The 20,711-nt window shown below is 40.0% G+C and overlaps 1 protein-coding gene across 2 annotated transcripts; it reads right to left on the reverse strand.

Annotated features, from left to right (window-relative positions):
• Window positions 1–96: 96 nt before the first annotated feature.
• On the reverse strand, window positions 97–16,105 carry LOC100891124. Of its 2 annotated transcripts, none has more exons than XM_030989647.1 (11): window positions 16,003–16,105; window positions 13,515–13,875; window positions 12,714–12,855; window positions 12,156–12,333; window positions 10,986–11,776; window positions 8,090–8,239; window positions 6,910–7,025; window positions 6,199–6,403; window positions 4,208–4,486; window positions 3,238–3,416; window positions 97–2,872 (listed from the first exon to the last, which is right to left on the reverse strand). In XM_030989647.1, exons 2-11 carry the CDS (start codon window positions 13,860–13,862, stop codon window positions 1,355–1,357), a joined length of 3,906 nt encoding a protein of 1,301 aa, XP_030845507.1. In that variant the 5' UTR covers window positions 13,863–13,875; window positions 16,003–16,105; the 3' UTR covers window positions 97–1,354. The 2 variants fall into 2 exon arrangements, with proteins under 2 accessions (XP_030845507.1, XP_030845511.1); XM_030989651.1 differs by having other exon boundaries at window positions 13,515–13,881.
• Window positions 16,106–20,711: the final 4,606 nt, after the last annotated feature.

Here is a 20,711-nt window from a genome sequence, read left to right on the forward strand (position 1 = left end):
ATCTCACGAACACACTGTTTGGAGTTTTGACAAGGTTTCGGCAAGACAAAGTGGCTTTGATGGCGGATATTAAAGGCATGTTTTCGCAAGTTCGACTACCCAAAGACGACAGAGATCTCCTTCGCTTTCTTTGGTGGGAGAAAGGAGACATTGAGCAGCCCTTGACTGACCATAGAATGAGAGTACATGTATTCGGAGCAGTATCATCTCCATCATGTGCTAATTTTGCGCTAAAGAGAGCAGCTCAAGAACAAGCAGACAGTTTCTCAAAGTTATTTTAAAAGGCATAAAATGTTGATTCAAATCATTCATATTTTCTATTATCAAGCGAGATTTCAGGTTCTTGATGTGGAATTTATGGAAAGTCTAAATACTTAAACTTTTGCATTTAATATATTATATTTTAAGGCTATACAAATGGCTCTCCATAAATTTTAAGTCCAACTAGAGTTAAGTTCGACTTAGGATCTTTGTGAAACACCCCCTGGATGTGGAGATACAGTTACCAAGGTCAAGGGTCAAACGTGGTGCCCAGAAGAAGAAAGGCTCTGCTCAGGCTACCAAGGAGGTGTCACAAAAACTTGTCATCAGTGACAAATGACAGTTTTTGTTATAAGCTACTGAAATCCTTGCTTCTGATTGGTTATCATTAGATTTGTCACTGAATTTTGTCACTTGTCAATGAAAAAAAGTTTTGTGAAACACCCCCCAGGAGTGAAGAACAGCCTCCAAGTCAGTGGTGCACATCAAAAGGTCAGAAACAAAACAGTAAGGCCAACCAGAAGGACCCCAAATGTTGCACCTTGGAAAAGTGTCCAGACTCTACCACATCCCACAAATCCTAACTATAGCTTTTTGGACCATTTACAAATATATGAAAGATAAGTTTATATCAAATAATTATTTAAATCATTCACTACAGTGTCCACTTTAGTCTTTTGCCGAGTGTATTACAGAATAAGATTTGTACATACTTATCAATGAATAGATTTGAATATGATATGAATTATGAACATAAGCATTATGGTCTTGGATAATAATCAATGGCAAGAATTGACAGTTTGGCTTTTATATCTGGGAACTTCAGAATTTTCAGGGAGAGACCATTAATTTGTCTGTGTTGGTCTAATTGCACTGGAACATTTATATAAAACATCAAGTGTTAATGCAACCCCACATGCCACCCCCCCCCCCCAACAAAAAAACAGTATTGTTTGTAAATCTGCAATTCAGGTAATTGCATCATATCACATGGTCATATACTGTAGCTTACCACAAAGCTTGAGCTCTCATCTTTTCAAGGAATCTGTCTAAGAAACAAACCTGTATAATACTAAACAAATAATAATAATGTTCATTCCTCAATGTTTTCTGATGGGGAATCTCCCCTTCTTTCGTCAGTGCATTGTTCTTCATCATCTGAGTCTAGCACCCGTTCAATGGCTCTCAAGTCTACACCGATGTCATTCATACTGTCTCCAGCATGTTGGGGTAGTGATGTCCCAGCCTCATCAGAGGGGTCCATGGAGAAGAGGGAATCTTCTGCCAGGGAGCTTCCATGAGCCTGATGACCCAGGCTCTGGGATGATGTGCTGGCGACAGAGTCGGGCATCGTAGAATCAGTCATGAATAGAGATTGGGAAGAAGGACAGTGCTCCCGAGACCCTCCCGAGAAGGCATCTGCATGGTTGTCTTCAGCTAGAGAGTCCACATGTGTCTGGTGGTCCAGGCTCTGCGAGGAGCTCCTTGCCACAGAGTCTGAAATGGCAGCATCTGTCATGAACAAAGAGCGAGCAGAACTGCAGTGTTCTTGAGAGCCAGCAAACGCGTCCGAATGGCTGTCATCCTCCTCCTCAAGTGAGAAGGATTGAGAGTTGTACGCCGGCATAGACTGGACAGCAGAAGACATTGATGGACTCTCACCAAGGTCAAAGAGCGGTGTTGTCAGGGAGCCATCATGGATCTCATCATCTCCTGGAGTATCACTCGAGGTGTAGGGATAGGATGACTCCAGGTGGGATCGTGTGACCGATGAGGACGAGACAAAGTTGTCACAGTCAAGAACTATAGGTGACTCCTGAGGAACGGAAATGGCAAGCTGAGACAGGGTACTGCATGGCTGCTGCTGATCAGTGCTTGGATCAGTACTTCCTTCTGTCTCCTCACCTCGGACACCATACACAGTAATGGATGCAGAATGATCAGAAGGTATTGTCTCCTTGGTCTCTTCTGAAATGGTGTCATGCACCAACCGTCGCAGACTAGATGTCTGTTGGCCTATAGCTTGCCCAATCGCTTGAGAACTATCACTTTGCACTTCATACAACGTCACAGAAACAGTGTGGGTTGCCATAGAACCAGAATCAGCATCAGCATCAGGCAGCCGGCTGACTTTCCTTGGCACTCTCTTCTTTCTCTTTGCGCTGCCCTGTCCTCTCGAAGGTGGACTTACCAACTCAGCCATATATGTCGGAACAGGCTTTGGTCTGATAGGTCTTCCACGAGAGCTTCTCAAAACCCTAGAAGATGTCGCTTCCTGAACCTCCTCCATTTGATGTCTTCTCCTAGCAGGAATGTACTCTTGCTGTTCAACAGCCTCTTCAGGTGCCATGGGTCTCACAAGATGTCTTTCATCACTTGTACTGCTAACCACTCCAGTCATGCTGTCCAAGCTGTTGCTTCCGGGCCACGGCTTCCGTCTGAAGCGCTCATACCGCTCACATGACTTCAGGTGCCTGCTAAGGTGGTACTTGGTGATGAAGCCTTTGCCGCAGAGATGGCACTGGTGATCCCTCTGTCCGCTATGAATCTTCATATGCCTCATCAGCTGGGAGTCCTTGTAAAATCTTCTATCACAGACAGGACAGCTTACCTATAACAACATAAAAAGAGAATATTTGTTGACTTCTTATGTGAATGTAGAGCTCTGAACAGACATTGCCCCATCAGCTCAAAGTCCTTCCAATATCTTCTTATCAATTACAGGACAACTCATCTATAACTATGATGTAGAGGATAGAGGAGAGAATTCAATGACTTGATGAGTAAAGAAGCATAAGAGGGGAAGGAGGCAGAGAGGCTGACCACAACAAAAAAAGGATGGATTGCATAAATGATAAAGAAATAGCTGTGGGACACAGTATGAGTTTGATAGACGATGGTATGAAGTAGGAAAACACAATCTCCAACCTCAACCCCACCTCAATTTACCAAGCAGAATATGATAATGTAACTCACTTTCTTGACTTCTCTGTGTTGTTTCATGTGATAGCTGAGGTCGCTGTGTCTGGCAAACATCTTCTCACAGACGAAGCATTGAAGGTCCCTTTTGCCTGTATGGGTGACCTGATGGGATACCAGATGGATCTTCTGCCGGAAAGACTTGTTGCAGGCTTGGCAGGTGAATTGTTTCACTCCTAGAACGGTGATGAAAAGAAATAACAGTAAAAATGACATCAAAAATAATAATATTGACAGCAAATGATATATGGATATTGAGCTAACTTTGTCTGTTTCTGGAAGAGAGATGTACACTAATCAATCTAAAGATGAGTTCTGGTCATTCGATTGCATTGTGAAAGAAAAGGAGTGGAATGGATCAGAAAAAGTTGATCATGTAGCATGTAAGTATTGATGTGTACTGCAAAGTTCTGGAGTCATCAAAATCATAATAAATTTGGCACAGTCTTGGTAAAGTAACAATTAAGCACTGTACACAGAAAGATGTATATGGGACTACATAAATGGTGTCAGGGCTACTAACCTTGATTTCCTAATCTTTCTATGCTCATTACTCAGCCAGTATACATTGTCTACCAAAATTGTTTGGCAAATGACATTTATTTGTAATCTTGAACATTCAGTGTAAGTTTCGTTTGATTCTGTGAGAATTCATTTTCTTTTTCTTACCAGAACTCACCTTTATCTTTAAACTTTTTCTTCACTTTGCAATAAAAATACAAAACAACTTTAAACAACTTGTTTGAAGTACAATAACTGGTAATATGACAGAAACATGGATGAAAATATTCACATACTCCAAACAGGGAAAGAAGCCACAAAGAAAAAGCCATTATAAGAGGCCAACCAACATGACCATTTCTATGCACAGAGAATGACATGGCTATCGATAAAAATAAAAACAGCCTTCAACACTCAAAACCTTGTGCAAGATTTGCTTTCCACACTGTGGAAATGAATATCATACCTGTGTGTATAAGTGAGTGAGCCCTGAGGTTGCTGCGGTCTGTGAAACCCTTATGGCAGATCTTACAACGATGAGGCTTCACCCCTAGGTGGGTTAGCAGGTGGTTACGCAGCTTGGACGAAGAGGAGAACACGTGGGAACACACGTTACACTTGTGCATCTTATCTGGGCATCGCAGAGAGGGGTGGGCCTCCTTTAGGTGGTGTCGCAGCTGAGTCTTATCCAGGAAACTACGGTCACATTTCTGACAATCCAGAGTGCCCTTGCGATCTTTGATCCCTGAACCATAACAATTGAGATGGGAAAATTACAAATGATTATGAAAGTGATGTCTTTGGTGATGATTATGATTATGAAAGTGATGTCTTTGGTGATGATTATGATTATGAAAGTGATGTCTTTGGTGATGATTATGATTATGAAAGTGATGTCTTTGGTGATGATTATGATTAAGAAAGTGATATTGATAAATTTCTGACAATCCAGAGTGCCCTTGCGATCTTTGATCCCTGAACCATAACAATTGGGATAGGAAAATAACCAATGATTATGAAAGTAATGATTTTGGTGATGATTATGATTAAGAAAGTTATTATGATAATGATAATAACAGTGATGATGAGAGTAATGACAATAAGGATAATGATCATGGTGATCAATGATTATGATGGTGACGATGATAATGGTGACGATGACAATGATAATGTGCTGTTAACATTAATAATGAAGATAATTATGATGTTGAAGTCGATGATGATCACAAGTATAGTGCATAATGCATTGACAACTGATTTTTCCCATTCCCATAGCCTTTGACACAGGAGCCACCCAGTTTCAGTACGCAATGGGTTAACATACTATTTCAATATTCCACATCGACCAAGTTCATCACAAGGGTTATATATCGAAAATAATATCGCTAGTGATATTCGTTTGTCTCGCAATGTGGTCAATAAGGAATCTAAAAGATCACGACGTTTCGTGCGCTATCTGCAACACTTCGTCAGGTGATAAAAACTAATGTAAGCAAGGGTCTTTTATACTTTACGGGAGGACCGGCAGAGCGGTCTATAATTCCAATTATCGATCAAATTATAGACCTCTCCGCCAGTACTCCCGTAAAGTATAAAAGACCCTTGCTTACATTAGTTTTTATCACCTGACGAAGTGTTGCAGATAGCGCACGAAACGTCGTGATCTTTTAGATTCCTTATTGACCACATTGCGAGACAAACGAATATCACTAGCGATATTATGTTCAATACTACATCCGCAATGAGTAATATATTTAGCAAGGAATATAAATATTCTACTTTATTTTGACATCTACTAATATGAATTAAGTTGATCTTATTTGTACACTGGAAACAGTGTTATTTGTATGATCATATATAAATGGTGTAGCACACAAGTTTTAATGTTTTGACCAGGGTACCAATACACAGAAGAATAAACATGAAATATATTCCTTGAAATAGCATGTACTCTAAAACAACCTTTGAAGGAAGTATCATACCTTGACAGACCCCTACCTCCAACCCCTAGATTTTCTTTGCACTACCAAGTTTCACCGACAATGCTCCTTTTCTAAAAGGGATTTTTCATGGGCATAACAGCTATCCAACATCAGATATATCCAAAATAATGGTGACTGTGCCTTTTCATCGATTGCCCCTGCCCTCTGGAACAAACTCCCACCCCATATTCAAAATGCCCCATCCACTGAATCATTCAAAACCCTTCTCAAAACCCACCTTTTGAATCAGTTATAGTTTACTGGAGGCGCACACAAGTAGTTAATTCCATTAAACTCAATTGTATTGTATTGTATTAGTAATATTATATTTTATTTTGTTGCTTTTAAGGTATTTAACATGTTGAATAATTATACTAAGTTAGACAGTACCACCCGTGCGCATAGAAATGCCTGTATATAGCACCCTATAAATGTAATTATTATTATTATTATTATACGATCACTAGTTTGTTACCTCTGAGTCGGCCATACTCCTTGGAATACCAGACTATGAGCTCCTCACCCGGTAGAATGTTTTGAAACGAAGTAAAATAGATGTGGGCTCCACTCTGAAAAGCCATCAGGTTATGTTTTTTGGCAATCTTAATGAACATCATCCAATTGGAACAACTCTCATCGTTGGTAAACAGGAGCTGGCACAGCTTTCCATCAGAGAAAATCTGCCATAGGAAGAATAAGGAAGAATATGAATGACCCTTTCAACAATAAACCTTATCAAATGAAAACTGTAGATCTAACACGACTAAGGGCCAGTCATCAGAAAATTCTAATGACCAGTTATGCCTACAGTGTAGTAATATGGCCACTGTCAACCAATCATTTGATTCGGATCTACTTCTTCATGTTGTAAACATGTAACAGAAATTTAGAGCTTATGAAAGTGATTAACAGCAAAAAGTGGTTTATCTGATGATCTTGTTAGGGTAATCTGTCATAAATCTGACAGCAGAGCAAATTGGGTACAATGTCAGGGGGAAGTAGAGCAAACTGTTTTTGTTTTTGTTTTAATTTAAAATAACATATTAAAACGAGAAGGGGATGTACGGACTGACAACCCCAAAACATAAACAGGAATTCTTAAGACTTATTGGTAGTATTCAGCCAACAGGTCACGTAACTGCATTTTTCAGCTGGACCCAGTAGTTATAATAAAACAATATCTCACCCTCCATGCTTTTTGTCCGATAGCATCTAGGTCTGTGGACGAATTGATGTCAGCAAGTTTCCCAACGACAGGACCAAAACGGGTGTTCATCTGAATCTCATGCTTGGCAAAAACTCCTTTAGGAAAATATAACAAAAGAAAATGTAAGAGAAGGGACTGGAGTATATTCAAGAATTGTAAACAGACTGTGTCAAGTCTGTTCAAAAAGACAACTTATTAGCCCATCAATACTAGTGAACAGGAGGGATTAGACTACCCAGCAAGGTCACTGGACAGGTGGTTATCTCATCAAATCAGCTCTCAATTAACATAAGAAAAAGAGGATCATGGGGACCAATGGTCACCGATTATGCATTATTATATAGAGGAAGCAAGGGGTTATAAGTAGTGCATTGTGGCTTTAGGACAACCTGGGTCTGATTCCAATCCCGTACAAGACTACTGAAGAGTTCAAAGTCTATGTTTAAAGCTAATTCTAAAGCCAAGTAAACTCAGCCAAGGTCGAGTGTTTGTTGATTTTTGTCACCATGTGGTCTACTGTAGAGTAAAGTCTAGCTGTTACTTGATTGAATACCGCATTGCACATCCGTTTGCAAGACAGTAACCTACATTACCACTCTTTGGCCAGACTTTGTTAAATGTCAGTGTACTGGTATGAAGGAATTTCTTGGTTTGGTTTGGTTTTATTTTCCGTATAAAAATTCAAATAATACAAGAATACAATTAACAAATATAATAAAAATCAAGAATTAATAACGGCTGGAATGCTCTATTCAGAGCAATTATTAAAATGGCTCTGTTCTTCCTAGAGGTCCAGAAATAGATAATTAAACACAGAAATAAAACATAAAATATAACAAAGATATTACATACGCACTATCCAAAAAACCCTCCCAAACCTTCTATATCATATTATGAATATGACCGTTACCATCCCCTCCCCCTCCCCCTTCACACCAAAAGTTTATAGTTCAAAATTTAGAATCCATTCATCTAGGCCATGCCGAAATAGATGAGTGTGTTCAATCATAATGGTGTATTTTTTAATCCTGTGAGCACCAAAATCTATTGCCTACATGTGCACATTCGTTTTAAATAGCCAGGGTATTATTTGAGCACATCAAAAATACACCATTATGATTGAACTAAAACCAAATGGTTAGAAATTCTAATACCATACCTGTCTCGCCTGGAATAACAGAGGAGGGTTTAAACATCAACAGATCTGGTAAAGACTGCCTTGCTCTGGTTTCAACTACTTTGTCTAGAACCATCACACTGGGTTTCTGATGAGGGCAGCATTTCACAATAGATTTACAGGAACTACACCCTACAAAATGATAAAGACCAAAATGGCAATGAGACCTGGTGATCTGCGTGTGCTGCATGTTTCAAACAAAGGACCCTCTCTGACCAATTAAACATTTTTTCCCCACTATCCTTGATCAAGTAGGTTAGAAGAAATACTGCTACACAATAGCAGTTCTATGGGATTTTTTTGTTTGTTTTTGGGGGTGGTTTTATTTTTTTTTTTTTTTTAATTATTATTATTATTATTATTATTATTATTATTATTATTATTATTATTATTATTATTTTTTTTTTTTTTTTTTTTTTTTTTGGGGGGGGGGGGGGGGGGGCTCAAGTGAGTCAAGTCCTCAAAAGAACATACCGAGGCGCATGTATGAATGAATGCAAGAACCCCCCATCTCCCCTAAAAGCCTCCCAAAATTTTTCTTCTAAAACTGCTACTGCTGGTAAATTTAATACATGTTTGTCTTTAGCTAGCTACATGAACATGACAGATAGTGAAGGAAAAACTAAAGAATTTGATAAAGAGTTGCAGGAAAGAAATCCCATGTATTACTGTTTCTCATCATTGTCACAGACACTTCAAAATTCAGTTATTGTGTCATTTAATTTAATTCATTTTTGATATCAGAACTTCAGATGTGTACATTATCAAAGTCAACAGACTTCCATTTCTTCCAAATTTCTTCCTTGAGGGAAGTTTGAAGAATGCCAGAATCACCAACAGGGAAAAAATACACGGGGGCTTGGGGCAAATTAGCCCCTGAAACGCCAAAAAGAGCCCCCAAAAAGTCATAAAAGAGCCCCTCAAAATAGCATAGAGTTCAATGCAAAAAAAATAGAGAGTGTCATTTTCATGCAAGCAAGCTTGAAAAGTAGCCCCCAAAATTTGTAAAGTATTTTTTTCCCTGATCACCAACAATTTTCATTAATCCTGTACCAAGCCCAATGTTGTAAGTGTTAATTGACATCTTATCTTGAAGTTAAAGGTATTACAATGTTTTGGTATGGGGTCATGAATTTGGTTCAAATTAACAATTTCGGAAGCATATGCATTCCTACAATATTCATTAATCGTTGTTGCGGTTGAAATCTAGTCTAAAGTTATGAAATTATAAATAATAAACTCTTTATGTTGTATAGCTCCTTCTCAAGGTCAAGATATTAATTTAGCTATGAAACAATTTTTCTTGACTAAAATCAACTGATTAGCTAATCCCGAGTGGAAATTATATATTACAACTACATATTCTGAGATTTTCATGGTCGCAACTACCATTGTACGGCCATAGGCGCTATTTGAAATTTATCAAAATTTACCGGGAGCACCGGTAAATTTTTATATTCAATTTTTCTCGAAAACAGAAGTGTTTTAGGGGCTAATTTTTTTTAGTGCTTATAATACATGTACATCCACAGGGGCATCCAAATAAAACAAAATTGTAAAGATTCACTATCCACCCATTTTTCAAAATTTCCCAAAACTTTGTATTACCTTCAAAGGCACTAAATAATAGTATGAAGTATGATTTGTAATGATTGCATTAAATATAAAAGATCAAGTATTGCATGAAAATAAACAGTATTTTCAATAATTATTTGGTCCTGTTGTACAATCCCTATGTGTGTATTGTCAAATTTAAGGCTTGCATGACTGTATGTGCCACTACTGCATAATGATGAACAAGTATGTTACGGAAGGCACTAAATGCATGTTTACGGTAAGATTTAGGCATGAAGTACATTTTTGCAGATTATCATTTGATACAAAGGTTAGGCAACCATTAATGCACTGATAAGTGTATTTTTATTGGTGTTATTATGCTTTTATTAGCTAAAATCAAATCAAATAAAATGTACCTGCATACTTTAATACTATAGATGACTGAGATACGTAGGGAATAAACATTCTATCATGTAGCAAAATTTGGTGATATGATAAGAAATTGTTAGGTAAACACGCATTCGTTTCAAGTTAGTAAATAATGTATTTGTATTATAAATGAGATTGAACAATGTTACAGATTTTATGGTTTGTAACCAAGAGATTTATTATTGTCAATTTTATCTATCAATTTTACAGATTGAACCACCACATGCATCAAAAGCCATTGTCATGGTATTTTGCTCAGTGAATGTTATCACTTGCTGTACACTGTATGTAAGTGGAGATACCTGTCAAACAATTGTCATATGACACACACGCTGAGGGTATCTTTAATATGGTTTTCTAGGACTCATTTTGGTCTTTGGTGGATGAGCCTTTGGAGTACCGGTACAGTGAATAACATTAATATCATTAACATTCATAGTTTAATACAACATATTAAGAGAATGCTCTCCCATTTTAGCTGCTACAGGCCTTTCCCCCACATGGGAAATGAGTCAAGACTCAAGACATTTAGACCTCCCTGCAAGGTCACTGACAGGTGGTTATCTCATCAAATCAGCTCTCAATTAACATAAGAAAAAGAGGGTCATGGGGGACCAACAGGCACCGATTAGGCATTGTTTGCTATATAGAGGGCGCAAGTAGCTATAAGTAGTGTAGTGGGGCTTTGGGGCTTTAAAGCTTACAATGGGAGCACCAGGAGTGTCACGTATGCCAGAGATGAGCGCAATACAAGAACCCACTATTATTATTATTATTATTAATTACTTTCATAAACAAACCTTTACTCTTGCCCAACATTTCTATAGATTTTAATTCATGAATATGCAACATGTATCAAATAAAACCAAAAAAATGTAAGGAATATACTCACATGATTCCTGCTGTTTTTTAACCTCATGATTGATGTTATGCTGCACTATCCCACCGCTTGATTTGACCCCGACCCCACAGGTCATGACCCTTGACCTCTCCTGTGGAGGCGTGATCAAGGACGGTAGGGATGAGAGTTTCACCAACCCCGGAGAAACCTGCTGGGGTTGTAAGTTGAAAACATCAGGGCCTTGGTTCAACAAAGCTGGTTGTAAATCCATAGAGTTGGTAAAACCTGAGAAGCTGTTATTGTCATGGAAACCTTTCTGTGAGGTCAAAGGTGACAGCAGCTGGGTCTGTGACCCAAAGTTGAGGGGAGGGGAGAACAAGTTGATGTTTGAAATACTGTTTGTTAGGACAGAAGGTACTGAAATGCTTGTGCTCGAGGCCAATGGCATTGCTTCAGATTGACCACTTTGACCACCCGAGGGCAGTACGTTGAACTGGGAAGATAATGAGGTCACCTGAGGGGTGAAAGGTTGGCTTTGGAGCTGAGATGAACCAAGTTGGTTTGGAACAATCATGATCTGCTGGGGTGGATTGGTCTGCGCTGGCTGAACGACCGATGCTGGGGATGCAGTCGAGGTGATGAGATTGCAAATTTGGGAGAGGAGATGGGCGGAGTCCTGTGACGTCTGTGTCCTGATTGGTGGATGGGCTGGCTGCTGGCCACACCTATTGACCTGAGTGACCCCAGATGCAGGGTGGGCCAGTCCATTGTTTGGTAGGTGGATGGCGATGTTCATATTTACATGAGGTGGCTGCTGTCTAGTCAAAGATGATGAATTGGACCTGGAGAATGAATCGCATGAAGAGCAATAATAGTTTGTAAAAAAATCTGTGAAATAAGAAAGCCAACAAAAACAGTTACTTTTTACTTTTTCCTAATCCACTTTTTTTTTTATTAATATCATTATTTTGCTTTTGCCTGCCTCTTTTTTGCTTTATTTATTCATTTACCCATTGAACATTATTTCTCTCATGTCATACTTCATAGGCTTAATAAAGGAATTGCCCGATCCTGCTGGCAATGGGTTTTAACCATTCATTGTATGAACAACTTATGTACGCACATAAGATAGGTGAACCTGTTAACAGCATCATTGGTTAAGCAGACTGATTTGCATATACAGGTACATAACATGTCAAAACAGCAACATCAAAACTCTACCTTTGTGAAGATACTGGTTGAGTAGCATTGATGTGAGTGCCTTGTATAATACCAGTGGATGATTGGTAGACAACAGTCTCAGGATTGCCTGTGACTGGCTTCAATAGACCAGCATTGTTGATGAATGCAGGAACTGGTGCTGGTTGTGATTGTGTTGGAACAAGAACCCAGTTAGAACCTAGGAATAGACAACATCAATAAAACAAAAGAATGAGTGTCACTGTTCATTGTTTTACATATTTCATGATTTAGATAATAATACTTACAGGAAAGTTGAACTCTAGAATTATTGAAATGATTATCTTTTGACAATACTTTAAAATAGTTTAAAAATGATTGGATAGTAATAAATTTAAAAAATAGCTGTAAAGTGGACACTGGGTGGTACAGTGTAGATCTGATCTAAAACCATCCATCTAAAAATTGTCCATCCATTATTATTTTGTTATGACTTCATTAATGTAAGTATTAGCCAGGCCCAAGGTAGTGCCACTTCATTTCTCTAATCTACCTTATGTAACTCCCCGTACATGTACTTCTACATGTACCACTGTTTACCTATCTGTTTCAGCGTGTAGAGCTTCTTAGCCGGTACCTGTGGCTGGATGTTCAGTGTGCTATGCTGAAGTAAGGCCATTCTCTGCCCTGCCTGAACCCCTGCATTAGGTACAAGAACAACCGGTCCAGAAGGGGGTACAGTCTGCATTTGCACAAGAAAGGGAAAGAAGATGACTAGTAAATGAGTATTAATTAAACCCCACTGTCCTACTTGTAGCTACTTGCACCCTCTATACAGCCAACAATGCCTAAGCAGTACCCGTTGATCCCCCATGATGCCACTTTTTTATGTTAATTGAGAGCTGATTTGATGAGATAACCACCTGCCAGTGACCTTGCAGGGAGGTCTAATCCCTCAATGCCAAACTATGTTCCCATTTCTTGCAATATTGTCTTCTTAATAATGTTTGACGAATGAGACAGCCTAAGATAGCAAGCATCCATTCATTGCATCAGAATAGAATGCATTTTTATAAAAATTTGAATTCCAAAATGTTGTGATAACCTGAGCAAATCCTTTGATAGGCCGAATCTGGAGTGTGGGTCATAACCCAGGATTTAGATTATGTACAATACCCAAGTCACAGCTAGGAGAAAGACACCAGCTTGACAATACCCAGAAGAAAATAAAAAACTAAATGTCAACAAAATTGGGGGATTTTGAGTCAGTTTGGAGGTGTGCCTGATGTACACGTACAGTTGTTCTCAAAAATATTCATATCCTCACAATTTTTTGTGAAGAAATTAATGTGTTTTGTCAAGTTTGTTTATATGTACATTAAATTTACTTCTTTGCCTCACCTGGGTATGAAGAATTGGCAGGGTGGCAGGTTGGTGAGTGGTTGGTAGTGAGCCAGTGACCGGAGGAGAGGGTACGGCAGTCACCGGAATGCTCATCTCTGTCGGTACTGGAACCGCTGTTCTCAGCCCTGTCGGTCTACCGCAATGGGTGGTGCATGGCTGCACCATCTGAGTCGTACCACCATGAGGAAGGGTCAAGCTGCCCCCTTCCTGATGGGATCGGGGTACACCAGCAGCAGGGGGTGGGGAGGGGTCCAGGGGTACCTGTCCTATCGCAGTGGACTGGACGACTGCGTTGACTGCACTACTTAGCTGCTCAACGTTGATGGTAGCTAGTGTGTCATTCATTGTAACTCATCTCCTTTTCCTCAGTAAAGAAAGAATGAAAGTGCTTTGTAGGATTTTAAGAAATATGAACATTTTAAACTAGGTCAGATGGTGGCATTCATGTAAAGACAGTGTAATGTCAATGGCAATGAGGGATTTGACTTTGCTGTCTAAAAACGATTATAAAATTACTATACACTTTCTCACAGGTTTCACGGCAAACCGCTGCACGATACAAGTGCATAGGCCTACCGACAGTTGGCCGGGGTGCAAGCGCGCGTGCTTGAAGTTGGCAACTGTAATGATTATCATCAATTCATAATGTGAATTACTTGCATGAATTTAATGAGGATCTGAGAATACAGTCACTAACTTCACGCACGCACACACCCCGCCTAGAAAATCTACTGTCAGTGACTCCAGTAAAGCATAGAGAGTCAATGCTAATGCATATTGACCTCTAGCACTGCACTACGTGTTAATAGGCTGCATTTGAATACATGAATAGTCAATACACTCACAACACACAAATGCACGCAATCATGCCGATGCGGCTGATCGGCAAGTTTGACAGTAGACTTAATCTAAAATTTGAATTGTTAAATTATTCTTTCTAAGTAACAATAACATTGGAAAGTTGAAAAAATTGTATTTTACTGCTATTTATGTAGCTAAATTACACCAAGTATATTACACCAAATTTTTTTTCTTCTTCAAATCTGGGCAAACCATACATCAAATTAAAGCTTTTGATGGGAACAATCCAATGGTGTAGAGATAATTTGAATCAGAGGTTCTTTCACTGAGTTATGGCTTGTCAAAGGTGTCAATTCCCCCTATATGTCTTCTGCCGCACCTTCTGGAAATAACTGGGATCTTACTCTCTAATCTTTCATCAGGTTTTAAAAAAAAATACATTTATTATTCATCAAATCTAAGCTTTTCCTATGAGGAATACAGTGGCAAAAAAAGATATGTTATAGAAAGTTCCTAGACCTAGTAGAAGCTGTATCACTTAAAATTTCACTTAACGGGAGGGAAAAGTAAGGTGGCCTTGAATTAAAGAGCACTTGCGAACCTGCATAGGCACCACTGAGAGAGCCCTGTTGCAACAAAATGAGACAAAGTTTCAGCATGAAAGTAAGGTGTTTCTATGAAGAAAACATCTCAAAGAATGGAATAAAAACCGGATTTTGAATGGCGCCTAAGAACTTGCCTTAAAAAACTGGGTCCAAAGTAACAAAATCAGTGGCTCTTTTTTCGAAGATGGATGATTAAAAATGTTTAAAAAAGTAAATGCAAACTGCTGATGAGGTTTTGATTGGTCTTCTTGAATTGCATGTAGTACTATATACAGCTGACCTGTGCAAAATTTTGTTTGGTAATAGACTCTACGTCATAATGACAAGGTTAGAGTGAAAAATTGAACCGAAAGTTGACCATGATTTAGGGTCACTTTTTTCAAGATGGCGACGTCCATGGGATGCTCAGTGTGAATTGACGCTCTGGAAAAATAACATCAAATGCAGGTTTCGCGATCATTTCAGGAAGTGAATTGTTGATTTCTCAAATTTTAATATAATAGACTAGAGTCTAGAGTAGTAGATCTCTAGGCCTAGAGACACAAATTTAGTGAAAATCTTGTGAAATGTAGCCACAGTGCCATGATGAAAAATGCAATGTTAACACGTTTGCAGATAGGAAATGTCTTAAACGCGAACCCGTTTAGGTCTAGATCTAGTCTAGGCCTAGAATCTATGTAATTTTTGTTAGATCTAACAAGTTAGACCTGTGTAATTAATCGTCACTAACTTAAGTACTAATAGGCCTACCGATTTTGAGTGAAATCAGTTGAGTTTTGTACAGTCTAACTGTGGTGTTTGAAATGTTGAGAATCAATAGCACAGCGTTTAATACACAGCCAGCGCCAGAATAGTAATGCAGCTAAATCCAGATCTATGTGTGGCCCAGGGAGGCCTAGTTCTATACAAAGTATAAACCACAACCGTACAACGCAAAAATGTACGAGTGGGACAATGTGTAAAATTAACTTGTTAAGATCTGGAAATGAAGATGTAAAAGATTCCCCGATTGTCTTAACAATGCAGACTAGGCTATGCAAATAGTGAATACCGTATATGAATTATCTCGATTATAGTACCTTAAATTAATCTGTTGATTCTTAAACATGAATGTAAGCCATCAAACAACAGTCAGTGCAGTAGACTTCTTGTTTTGACTCGCCTCGGTGTTACAAACGTACGTGTCCGGCCGCCTAGCCGCTGTGACCGCGTAGAATGTAACCCGCACCGATCGTCCGAGTATTCGAGATCGGACGATCGGTGCGGATTTTATCCGCGCAGAATGTCCGTGTCGGACATTCCGTGCGCGCCTCAAATGTCTGACGGACAATCTGTGTGGAAGAGGTCCCGCATCAATAGTCCGCCTGCCGCACCGAATGTCCGTACTCTAGTCCACACGTATACATAGTCAAAACAATATAATTATACTTAATGAATGAAACGACTGGATAAGCCATATTCAGCTTTGTCAGCTAGCTAGGGATGACACATCAGGTCTTCCCGGCGCGGATCCAGGGAAGGGGTGGTCGAGAATGCCTTGACCCCCCAACCGCCAACAAAAAATGAAGAGAGAGAGAGAGAGAGATAGAGAGAGAGAAGGTAAAGCGGAGAGTAAGGGAAAGGAAGAAGAGGAAAAAGAAAAGAAAAGAGGAAAAAGAAGGAGATCGGGGGCGAAAGGCCTTCGCCACCCCCCCCCCCCCCCCTCAGCAAAAGAGAGAGAGAGAGAGAGAGAGACAGAAAGAAGGAAGGAAAAATAAGGGAAAGGGAAAGAAGAGACAAGGGGGAAAGGAAGAAGAAAAGAAAAGGGAAGAGAAGGAGATCGGGGGGGGGCGAAAGGGCTTTGCCTCCCAGGCTGTTGCCCCCCCCCCCCCCCCCCAGCAAAAAGAAAGAGAGAAGGAAGAGAAGGGAAAGAAAAAAGGGAAAAGAGGAGATAAAGGGAAGGAAAGAAAAGAAGGGGGGATATCAGTTACAGTTTTCCCGCCAACAAGCTGGGGATCGGGGGTGCAAATGGCCCTCGTCTACCCCCCCCCCCCCCCCTTCTACAGCAAACTTAAAAGAGAGAGAAAGGAAGAGAAGGGAAAGGGAAAGAAAAGAAAGGTACGGGAGATCGATTGTGATTCTTCCTACCAACGCGGTGTGGATAGGGGCCTTCGCCTGCCCTCCCCCCTCAGCAAACAAAGAGAGAGAGAGAGAAGGAAGGAAAAGAAGGGAAAAGGAAAGAAGAGAGAAGACGAAAGGAAGACGAAAAGAAAAAAGGGGAAAGAAGGAGATCGTGGGGCCGACAGGGCCTTGCCGCCCATGCTGTTGCCTCCCCCCCCCCCCTCCCCCGCAAAAAATTAAGAGAGAAGAAAGGAAAGGAAAAGAAAGAAAAGAAGAAAAGAAAAAAAGGGATATCCGTTGCAATTTTCTAGCAAACAAGATGTGGATCGCGGAGAAAGGCCTTTGCCTCTGAGCAAAGTACTTTTGAAGCCCTCACTGTTGTGAGGAATAGATTAAATGCAATTTTGTTACCCTTTCCTGAACCCACTCACTAAGTAAATTGACGTTATTTTACATGCGAAACGATGACGTCACAATATGAACAACCTGCATCACACATTCGGGACAATGTTGGATACCCATTGCAATTTTCAGATATGGGTTAACGTTGTTTGTATATTTACCGCCAATGGCCAGTGGTGATATTTCCTCTATTTTTGGCATTTTGAATGAGATCCACTGAATAAATGATACTTTCTACAAATTAATGTTTGTTTGATTTTTATATTTTTTCCGTCACATTTGAGCATAAAAATCGGAAAAATAATCACATATTCTGAGGGCACTTCAGCGTGTATGTGTCTGATCTGGGAAGGCAAAGGACATTTTGCATGCTGACCTAGCGACTCTCTTGGAGTAAAATAGGCGACAAATTTACATAGAATTGTCCGGATATTCATTACAAAAATGTATGATTAGGCTGATTAATTTACATTTTTGATAAATTAAGTCTCAGAGAGGGGGAGGTAAGAGCCTGAGAGAGGAGGAGTGGGAGTAAAAGAGAGAAGGTGGTTGTTGGGTGGAGTCGTCTCGTCGAGTGAGCAAGAAATTAGACACGGGTAAATATGTTGCTATGTCGGGTCAGCTATGTCGGTATTCTTGCTCGATCCTCATGTACTATATCAATACAGAAGTTTGAAGTCGGTGAGATGTATATATTGTCGGTCGGCCGACAAGTTTTTTTCCCTACGAACTGTGACTTTTTATCCGCTGTAACGACTTCGAGAGTGACTACAACTACAATACTTGTATTTTCTAGAAGTTTTACTTTCCTATAATATCAGCTAAAGAAATCAGATAGTTGACATTTTCGTGGATACTAAATTCAAACAAGGATAAAGATTCAACAACGGTACGACTAATCGTCTTTCTTTCTCTATATTTTGATGAAACGCCCAAAATTCCGCGCTTCGCGCGGGAGGGGAATATTTATTCAGACGAGTCGCGAACGGTACAACGAATCGTCTGCTTTCTCTAATAATTTAAGGAAACGTCAAAGCTTCCGCACTTCGCGCGAGAGGAGGGAAACTGAATTCAGACAAATTAGGGTTAAGAGTCGCGAACGGTATAACGAATCGTCTGCTTTTTCTAATAATTTAAGGAAAGGTCAAAGCTTCCGCGCTTCGCGCTAAAGTGGGAAATTGAATTCAGACAATAATTGGGGCTTATTAAGAGTCGAAAACGGTACAACGAATCGTCTTCTTTCTCTAATAATTTAATGAAACGTCAAAGCGACCGCGCTTTGCGCGGGAGGGGGAAACTTCATTTAGACGAGTCGAAAACTGTACGTCGAATCGTCTTCTTTCTTTAATAATTTAAGGAAACGTCTAAGCTTCCGCGCTTCGCGCGGGCGGAGGAAAACTGAATTCAGCTAAGTATTAAGAGTCGAAAACGGTACAACGAATCGTCTGCTTTTTCTAATAATTTAAGGAACGTCAAAGCTTCCGCGCTTCGCGGTCCAATGGCTTCTGTTGGTAAATCAATAATGACGAATCAAAATCGATTTTAGCAACAGTCCACCACACGGTGATTGCTACAGCAATCACCGAGTTGAAGGACCGCAATGGCTCCTCGCTGCAAGCAATAAAGAAGTATATCGCTACCAGTATATTCGCGCGAAAGGGGAAACTTTATTCAGACAATTAGGGCTTATTAAGAGTCGAAAACGGTACAACGAATCGTCTGCTTTCTCTAATAATTTAAGGAACGTCAAAGCTTCCGCGCTTCGCGCGAAAGGGGAAACTTTATTCAGACAATTAGGGCTTATTAAGAGTCGAAAACGGTATACGAATCGTCTTCTTTCTCTAATAATTCAATGAAACGTCAAAACTTCCGCGCTTCGTGCGGGAGGGGGAAACTTCATCCAGACAAGGATTAAGAGTCGAGCACGGTTCAAAGAATCGCTTTCTTTCTCTATTATTTAATGAAACGTCAAAGCTTTCGCGCTTCGCGCGGGAGGAGAAGGAGGAGGGGAGGGGGGAAATTCATTCAGAAAAAGATTAACAGTCGAGAACGGTACGATAAATCGTCTTCTTTTCCTAATAATTTAAGGAAACGTCTAAGCTTCCGCGCGCTCTTAAGGTGATTCGCTTGCTCACTACCGCCCCTCCCTAAAATAAGATCCTAGCTCCGCGCCTGCATTAAAATATATAGCTATAATGCTGAATAAATTTACGAAATAATTCGTATATTTAAGTCGTCGAGGAAAATGACCCTTTGCGCATACGCAAGTACTATAGATAGTCCATAGGAAAAATAATTCAGCCTTCGGCCCCGGATTTATAGGGTTAAATTTGTAGATATTGGGACATTTAATTTTGTCGGTAATTGGTGGCTAGTTTTGTCGGTAATCGTTGGCCTCTACACCCCCCCCCCCCCCCCCCCCACTGAATAAGGTCTAGCAACGTCCCTGATGGCAGTGGGTCTTGGCGTCTTCTTTTTTCTTACCTTTTCACCCATCCACACCTCTTCCCCCTCTTCCCCCTCTTCCCCCTCTCAGTCTCCCTGTCTCGATCGATCTCTACCCCTCTGTCTGTCTCTGCCTCTCTCTGTCTGTCTCGATCTGTCGTTCTCTCTCTCTCTCTCTCTCTCTCTTTCCCTCTTGTTTTTCTCTTTCCCACACTAGCTCCCCCTTTCTATCTCTCTCTCTCTCCCTCTCTATTTCCCTCTCTCTCTCTCTCGCTCTCTCTCTCTCTCTCTCTCTCTCTTTGTCCTTCTCTCATCTCTCTTTGTCTTTCTTTTGATACCCACATTTCACATCGTCCTAAAATTACATAAAACATGTAAAAATTAACGTATATCAAATTTTTAAAAGTGTTCCTGACCTCCTACTTATCTTTTTATTTCACCCCGTTCTCTCTCACATCTCTTACTCGCTTTGTTTCTCTTTTTTCTTTAATAATAATAATAATATTAATAATAAAAGGTATTTCTATAGCGCTGTCTATCTAGAAATTCTATTCCGAGGCGCATTTATTATTACCCCAGCTTTAGCCTAGCTGCCATTATAGGCCTACAGCGCTCCAGCAATTCAAGGAATTAATTCCTGCCAGGTACCCATTTACATCACCTGGGTTAAGTGTGGCAAATGTAGATCAATGCCTTGCCAAAGGGCATTAGTGCAGCGGCGGTACTCGTACCGCGGACCTTGTGTTCGACAGTCCGGGGACGTTTCCACTCGACCACGACACCTCTACAGATCATTCCCCCGAGATACGAAATACAGATATAGATGGCAAAACAAAATCTT

The sequence above is a fragment of the Strongylocentrotus purpuratus genome, unplaced genomic scaffold (assembly GCF_000002235.5).
Source record: "Strongylocentrotus purpuratus isolate Spur 01 unplaced genomic scaffold, Spur_5.0 spur5_contig_842, whole genome shotgun sequence".
NCBI classification, from domain to species: Eukaryota; Metazoa; Echinodermata; class Echinoidea; order Camarodonta; family Strongylocentrotidae; genus Strongylocentrotus; species Strongylocentrotus purpuratus.